This window comes from Seriola lalandi, unplaced genomic scaffold (genome assembly GCF_002814215.2).
Source record: "Seriola lalandi dorsalis isolate HSWRI2012SDOR001 ecotype SW California unplaced genomic scaffold, Sedor1 jcf7180002054936, whole genome shotgun sequence".
Lineage (NCBI taxonomy): Eukaryota > Metazoa > Chordata > Actinopteri > Carangiformes > Carangidae > Seriola > Seriola lalandi.
This window is the reverse complement of record NW_019525488.1, coordinates 702429-711337: the sequence shown is the minus strand read 5'-3', so window position 1 is coordinate 711337 and position 8909 is coordinate 702429. Positions and strand designations below refer to the sequence as shown.

Sequence of the window (8909 nt, the reverse complement as noted above, 5' to 3'; positions counted from 1 at the left end):
GACATCACAAAGTTCCAGAAGTCCTGACGGCTGGTTTTAAGGCTCAGTTTCTGAATACAGGCTGTGTGCATTTCTCTGTGGACTGAGGCTTTGATACTTTCACAGTATTAATATAGAAGCTAGAGCTGATCTATAATCACACTACACATGGACATCTCACAGTGTGGGACCTTAAATGATTAAATTAATGATGTTAGCAGTAATTGTTCTACATTGGTGGGAAGTAGTGACAAGAAGTGTAAAAATGAAAATCTGCAGGGATTTGTCTTATTTTATGACTTGTTTATGAAATATATATTACAGAGTTTTCTCTGAGGTATTAAAAAGGTCTTAGTCTTAAATTGAATTAGGTGAACTCTGCAGAAACCCTGAATTTAATATCAGATGAAAAACACAACTGCATCCATCAAACACCTCTGTTGTGCTGTTGTTATATAATTCATATTGTTTTGGAATGAAGAGCAAGAAGATGATTTTCCATTCCAAGGCTGCAGCTCATGATTATTATTAATGATTGATCTGTTGATTATTCTGCTCTCAGAAGCTCAAGGTGATGTTTCCTTTTTGTCCGACCAACAGTCCGAACCTCAAAGATACAGAAAACATTCACCTTTGGAACCTGATCTGAAGCTGCAATCAGTGATTTTTGTTTCTATATTACAACACATTGACTGATTGATTGATTGATTGATTGATTGATTGGTAAAGTGACAGAAAATCAATCGACTAATTGATTCAGCTCTGCTCCACTAGCTCACATAGTGTACAGAACACAGCTACTGATGCAGTTAATAAACAGTGGATCTGCCTTCAGTATAAACATCTGTATGTATCCTATCACATCTGCATCCTTCCTTTCTCCAGCCTGTGATCCCTCCTTCCTCCTCCTCCTTCCTCCTCCTTCCTCCTCCTCATGTTGAAGGCTGAAGCCAAACACAGAAATATACATCACAGAACCTTTTTGCTTCAGCACAATCTCATTTGCTGAGATTGCATCACTGAGTGCACTTAACTTTATTATCTTAACTTTTAATATCCGCCTCTCTCACAGAAACACCAGGCTGAGCTAAAATATACATCCTCACTGACTGTGCAGTGTATGGAGGCTTAATATTCCTGATTCACACCGAGGTATTCCCCTGACTGCTGCTGCTGCTGGAGGTGATTTATGGACAAGAACACCGAACAGGAAAAAGATGAGACTAACTACATGTTTCTGCACAGACAAACACACACACACACACACACACACACACACACACTCGTGAGCTATAATAAAGAGTTACTGTAATGCTCTGCTATGTATGCAGTGACATTTAATTAAAGCTTTGAGTCGAAGCCATGAGCCACTTGTGGTGCTGCGAGCCTGGGCGCTAACATTAAGCTAATCCTCGGAGGACAAGCACAGGGTGTGGGCTAGCTCTAAACATGATGTTAATGCTGCTAAAGCTGGGATAAGTGGCTACCTTGAGGGCATCGCAGCCCGCCACGTTTAATGTCATCTGGTGAGCTCGCCGCCGCTCGTGTCCGTCACCGCTAACTGCTGGTGGAGAATACCAAAGATGCTCCATCCAATGAGAATCAAATCACCTCAGCAATATTACTGAGCTGAGTATAAATGGCTGCAGGGTGTGTGTGTGTGTGTGTGTGTGTGTGTGTGTGTGTGTGTGTGTGGAGTCAAAGTTAACAGATTGATACTGATCTTGTGGCCAAAGTGTAAGCAACAGGGAGCTAACCGTATGCGCAACAACACAAATGAGTTACAGCTCATAAAGGGGTGGGGCCAGAAAAATAGACTCAAATTTAAGGAACAGCAACAATAAAAACTCTTGATTTAACTTAATTTCCTTCATGTTTTTCCACCACATCAGATTTTATCAACAATTAGCTTAATTTATAATTAACCTAGCGTTGCTGCTCTATTAATCTTGGCGGCAGACATCATGAACTAATAAATACACAATGTAAAAACCAAACTTAGAGCTGCTCGCTGGAGACCGGACCTTCATCTGTCTCTTTACTTTCATTTCAGACACTGAGATCGTCTCTGAAATACGTTGATTTCAGTTCATTTCTGACCAACAGGCAGAACGCCATCATGTCCATGTCATCATGTCAGACATGGTGTTTCGTTAGAGTTCAGCAACTACAATTTTTATTTTAACAAAAAACATTTAAACACTTAAATGCATTTATTGTGAAATGTATGGAGGAAGTTTTGCGTTAGCACCAACTGTAGCTTTTAGCATTAGCATTAGCTTAGTGCAGCACATGAATAGAGCGGTGGTGCTGAAAGCTGAGGCTGCTGTAACCAATCATGTAACTTCATCTCCACCACTTCGTTAGAGTGTCATCACTAGCAAGCTAGCAAGTAGCTTTCACTTTAGCAAACCAGTGACTAATTTCAACCCCTCCCTTTTTCTGGCGTCATACCGATATCGATCATCTATGAGTGAGATCAATACCGATCATGTTTGTCATGGTTGCAGATGGCGTACGTTCTATCACTTTGTAAAAGCTCCACATGACCGACATGTTGTCGTGTTTTGGCGTCCTGTCGGTGGGAGGCGGGGCTTCACTACGCACACAGCTTTTCTCAGCCCGGACACCAGTGTTAACCACCGCTGATCAATTTTTGCCCCCCCGCCCACCCGGAGAAGCAACAGAAAAGACACTGTGGTAGGCATCAATGCAGAGTGCAAGGTCACATGACATGACTGCACTCAGCAATTCAGAAAAAAGAGTGCATGGTGTATTTTTATAGAAACAATGATGTACAGTAAATCAACAGCTGGGCGAGAAAGACATCCATCTGTGTCCATGGTAACGGCAGAGGCCTTCATACACTGAGAACAGAGTATGAAGGATTCTGCAGACACTGTTACAACACGGCTGCTAGCGTCTGCATGTAGAGAGACTAGACATTTTAGACAGAAGTCAGAGAAGGAGAAAAAAGAACAGAGAGAGAGAGAGAGAGACAGAGAGAGAGAGACAGAGAGAGAGCAGAGAGAGAGAGACAGAGAGAGAGAGAGAGAGAGAGACAGAGAGGAGGTGAAAAACAGATGTGATCTCCACAGTGATCCCTGTTCCTCCTGCTGGGAGTCAAAGCTTGCAGAGGGAGGAGGCCTCGCTATCACAGCTACACCACACTGAGCTGTAGGTGTGTGTGTGCGTGTGTGTGTGAGACCTGATGCTGGTTTTACAGACAGTTAGGACAAGATGTCACAACAGTCTAATAGAAACACAGAGCTGCAACGAGAGAGGAAGACGACGGAGGGGAGAAGAGACAGACGAGGAAATAAAGAGCAGAGGGATGAAGAGAAAGACAAAGAGAGAGAGAGAGAGAGAGAGAGAGAGAGAGAGAGAGAGAGAGAGAGAGAGGAATCAGGGAGTGGAGAACAGAGGAGGCGGAGGAAAGTGAGTAGGCGATGGCACATGATGAATTTTGCTCATTCTCTAGCCAACGTTTCTCCCTCATCTCCTCAGAGGGCTGACCTATTCGTCAGACAGACCTCCGGACAGGCTGCAGAGAAACAAGCTGGTGTGTGTGTGTGTGTGTGTGCGTGTGTGTGTGTGTGTGTGTGTGTGTGTGTGTGTGTGTGTGTGAGTCCATTGCCAAGACATGAACCATTTGACCCACTTCCCTGGGTCTGAGCTGTGTGCTGGGCGTTTGTGTGCGTGTCTGCTTGATTACTGTGGTGCTGTGTTACAGCTGCCCGCTCAAGTGAAACTGCTCTGCTACTTTCTACAGGCTTCACAGAAGGAAAAAAAAAAGAAAAAAAAGAAAGGGAAAAAGAAAGAAATAAAGGGAGGGGGGGTAAAAACAAATCAACAATGAGAGCAGCCAGCTGGTGTCTGCAGGGAGCGCACAGTTTGATGGATTCCTGAGCGCTGCAGAGGGGGGACTGTGATTAGATATAAATGACTGGGGAGTGTGCTGACCATGCAGCACACACACACACACACACACACACACACACACACACACACACACACACACACACACACACACACACACACACACAGTCAAACAGAAACTAGTGCACACGTGTGATCATTAATGGTGGCAGTGAAGAGAGATGGCGTTAGAAAAGCTACAACGAAAAACTTTAATTTCAGAGATTTCTGTGATCCGTCAGATTTTCCGTGACTCAGAACAGAACCGGGCGTCCAGTCACTAACCAGTCATCACACAGAAACCAGTATGATGACTGGTCAGCACTGAGGTGATCACACTGGGTCAAAGCTGGAATAAAGTGGTGAAGGAGTGTCCCTCCTCACTTATAACAACGTAGCTAACCATGCTTACTGCTCCTAAAAGATGCTAACTATGCTACCTGTTCTGAAAAGATGCTATCTATGCTAACGGTTCTGATCCGTCCGCTAGTCTCTGGTTCTGGTCTCAGACTCCTCCTCTGAGTCTGGGTCTGTCTGAGTCTCTCTGATGTTTCCTGCTCTCACCATCTTGATGCTCTCTGCTCTCTCACCTGTCCACCTGGAACCAGCAGGTGGTGGGCGGGGCTAAAGGCCTGATCCATATTTGCCGGATCCTGCTGACAAACAAACAGGTAAAAAAAAAAAAAAACCTCCTTGATGGAGCTAATTCACAGAAACCCCTCCAAACTAATATCTCGTAGCAGCAGCTACAGCTGGTAACATTAGAGGGATTATTAGACCCAGTGGAATTAAACATGTCCTCACCGAGTCAGACAGAACCGACTGACTCAGCTCCTTTTTTTTTTTTAAAACCCTCAAAATATCAGAATCTGCATCCGCCTTAAAATCCCTCCATCTCCAACTCATGCTGCTACAGTGAAGAGCCTCCCTGCAGACTGTATTATAATAACAAGTCTTGTCACTGATCTGTATTAATGTCTGTACGATCACACCACCAGATCTGATCAACGGTCCCAGCAGTAGTAAAACTCTACATTATTATTATTATTATTATTATTATTATTATTTATATTTGCAGAAACAGAAGAGAAAAACTAACTAAGCTAAATCATGTGTCATGTACTGAGACGCCAAACAAGAGACAGCGGAGAGAGGAGGAGGCGCTGAACCTTTAAACCAAGTTCAGCTTTGAAAGAACAGAAAGAGATTCGTCCATTTCCTGAGTGTGTTTACATTTCACTGTGACCGTGTCTCAGGACGTGAAGACTCCAGCGTGGACAGGAGACGTGTTCAAATCTCTGCATCGTTTCCAGGTTTTATCTTCTGTGGACAGAAGCTGAGCATCAAAGGAGGAAAATCTACCCGCAGTGGAAACCAAACAACCCACACGTCTCTCTCTCTCTCTCTCTCTCTCTCTCTCTCTCTCTCTTTGTTCTTTCTTAAACCTCCTCGTCCCCCTCGTGTTTCCTCGGGCTCTGACGGCGAGGATCAGGTTCACTGCTGCTGCAGGCGTGAGCGTGCACGTGTATTCGTACGTCTGTTTGGTGAGTTAGTGTCTCTGACTTCACCTCTGCATTAAACACGATCACAGAATCAAAACAAGCTTCATGTCTGCTCTGTAGGATCTGAAGGAAACGCCCTGACACGCTTCACCTGCTGGATGACCCTCGAGTGACAGAGCACAGGTAAAGCTCCTCTAATTATCTCCGGCTCTCAGCTGATCATCGAAGGTTCTCCACCTTTTTTATTTTTATTTTTTAATTTTATTGTCAGCACATTCTCAACACACGACGTTACTCAGCTGTTCCTGCAGTCTGTAAATGTCACAGCTGATATGAAAATAGAGAATGAGACACTGTGTGTGCAGGTCGCTCTGTTCCTGTATGAAGAGATTAACTTCTTCTACTTTCCTAATGTCAGAACATTTACTACATTTCACATCCATCCATCTTCTGCACTTATTGTGTTCACGATGTTGGACACTGATATATAGCATTAGCATTTGGTAGGAAGCGAGGGCTTGTTTGTTACGGGGCTGTCACTTTAAGAGCTGCAACAATTATTTTTCAGAAAATTAACCTGCAGCTATTTTGATAATCGATCAATCGTTTTCAGAGTTCATCTGATCTCCTGCAGCCGAGGCGTTTAAGTGCTCGAACATGTTCCAGTGTAAGAGCTGTTGGCGGTGCGTTCATGGTCCAGCATCACCAGACAGATGAACACACGGGAGGAGAGATGTGCAGCGCAGCCATTCAGACGACAACATTTAGATGATGTCATCGCTTTAAATCATGTTACACGTTGATAAAGTCACAGTTGGTGTTTAATGCGTTGTTACATAAACTGAACATCAGTGTTTGGTCGAGAACTTCTTCCTATTTCTTCTGTTTCAACAGTCAAAACCTAAATCTTCCTTTGCTGGGGCGAAGAGAATGAAGCATTGTGGGTATATTTCTTTCTAAAAATACCTGCTGGATGTGAGGGCTGTAGTAAACCGGCTGCGTTCTCTATCACAGTCCTGCCCTCCTCTCCATCTATCTCCATCCTGCTCTGTTCATCTAGTAGTCTCAGTCTTATCGCCCCCCCCACCCTCCAAATATCTTTAATTCAATCTCCCCTCCTCTCTTGTTCTCTCCCTCCCTGCCTCCCTCCCTCTCTCCCTCCCTCCGCTGCTGCTTCAGCCACAGTCAGATATCTGATCAGACCTCTGCCTGGCTCCTCTGGATGAAGCCCAGCAGACTGACTCTGGATCAGCGACACGCGGCACCTGTGTAATTAAACTCAGGGAAAATAGAAAGCTGAGCAGATAAGTGCTGCTGGTTTCTGACCTGCTTTTACATTTTTACATCACTTTAATAGTCTGTACATATCATCACGAGTTAATGCTCGACCTCTGACCTCTGTCATGTCTCCTCTGCTGATCATCGTATCATATTATTATCTGCTTATAACTCCAACTGTTATTCTCACTGGAGCTTGTTTTTATTTTATTATTTGTCTGATTGCAACTGCTGATTATTTCCTTCTCTTTGCCTCAGTCGTTACGTCAGTTGTTTGTATCGTCTCTCCTGAGGAGTATTTAGTCTGAGTCATTAACAATACAGTTCCAGTAATATGACGAGTCTGTCCTCTGCAGACACTGTGTTATATTCTATTAAAACTCATTGTGTTGTGTCAGTGTCACCCAGGAAACTCCCGAGTGTGGCGGAGAGCAGCTGGGCGAATGAGAAGTAGAGCGGAAGTGTGGAAGTGAAACAAAACATTAATAAAATAAAATAAAACCTGGTTACACATGAACAAAGAGGAACACCTGACCTCTCCTCTGCACTTCATCTGCTAGTGTTTGACAGAGTGGGATGAGTAAAGTAATTATCTTCAGTCGTATTCGGGAGCAGAGGAAGCAGACGCAGCAGCGAGACACTGAGAGCTTTCTTACCCTCTGTGCTGAGTCCTGGACTGGAGGTGAACTGGGCCACGTCCACGATTTTGACAGCGAACTGCTGCCCCGTCTCTCTGTTGATGCATCTCCGCACCACGCTGAAGGGGCCCCTGAACACAGCACAGAGAGAAACACACATTTAACCACCGGCCTGTTGTACAGAACATGTTCTTACCAAACATCGGGAGGAAACATAAACTCACAGAATAAATATCATAAAGACACTTCAAACCGCTTTAGGCTATGATGTTGTTACATGCCATTGGTTCATGCTGCAGGTCCGTCCTTATACAAATAAATATGAAACATAGACTTTTAGAGTTAACATGTTAAAACCTGTGAGCAAACAGCTGTTTATTGACACATGAGTCCAGTATTCACTGTGCTCTGAGCTCCGGAGGGAAACATCTGCCTCCTCAGCAGCTGTGAGCAGGTGACACGTAGTCAGGTGTTCTCCAGTCGAAGCGACACTGAGCCGGAGCAAAGTGAAACCAAAACAATGAACTTAAAGACACTGAAAGGTTCTGTAGAGCTGGTGATGAGTCACATACACATTATTCATATAAAGGAGCTGATTATAGAAGCTTCCATGTGAGAAAGAAACTGAGGCCACACAAGCTGAAGTCAGGATCCAAATATTAATGAGGATTTCAAATCCTGATACTTGGGCTGGGAGACTAAATCAATTGATTTGATTAATACAATGCCTACGTCATGGCAGTCGAGTTGAGATGTCAAATGATAACTGGCTGCACTTTTACTCTTGCTCAACTTTAATGCACATTCAGACTCAAACTAAATTTGGGCTCTAGTGGCCGAGGGTTTAAGGCGCAGACCGTGAACCTCAAGGTTCCCGGTTTGACTCCGAGCAGAAGACGTTTGTTATCGCTTCCTGTTCTTGTTTCCGGTCATCTCTCCACGATCCTCTTTCAAACTGAGACACACCACGACCGAAAAACACAAGAAGAAGTCGACAAAATCACATAGAATGATCGAAGTGATTCCCAGCAGGTAAGAGGAGGTGAACACAGTCCGTTCTCTCCATGTAACTAACACATCACAGACAACCGCAGAAATCCAGCAGGTGATCATTTTGAATCACGGCTCAGTATACCCTCTCTCTCTCTCTCTCTCTCTCTAACTACAACTTCTCCTCCTCCTACTTGATGCTTCAAAGTCGTGTTAAAATGCCAGCAGCCCAACAGACATAAAGAAACAAGATCACACAGCTGCTTGTTCTCCGCACATGCAGAGAAGGCAGAGCTGCTCTCACGCTGAATCATGCCTCCCGTGGAGGGAGTGTATCATCAGAGTATGAATGGGATACACAGAGGTCCAGCACCCAGGGGCTGCAGGTTAGAGTTAACAAGCAGCAGGTCGGCGCCGCAGAGCGCTGCAGCAGGAGGATCCCTCCTAAATAAAGCTGCACTCTCAACACTGAGGTAATGGGCTTGAACTGACCTGCGCACACCGGGGAATAACACACTGCGCGTCTATACGTGTGTGTGTGTGTGTGTGTGTGAGAAAGTTAAACGTGTTGGGAAGATGAGGTTTAGTGGCACGGAGGGGGAGT

General features: G+C 44.6%; 1 protein-coding gene across 7 annotated transcripts in view; it reads right to left on the bottom strand.

Annotated features, from left to right (window-relative positions):
• Nucleotides 1–8909, bottom strand: part of caska (calcium/calmodulin-dependent serine protein kinase a) — a 108682-nt gene that overhangs the window by 62239 nt on the left and 37534 nt on the right. For all 7 annotated transcript variants that reach the window (XM_023393450.2, XM_087170227.1, XM_087170228.1 and 4 more), the window contains exon 2: nucleotides 7334–7446. In XM_023393450.2, the coding sequence (XP_023249218.1) occupies nucleotides 7334–7446 (113 nt within the window). The remainder of the gene's footprint in view (nucleotides 1–7333; nucleotides 7447–8909) is intronic.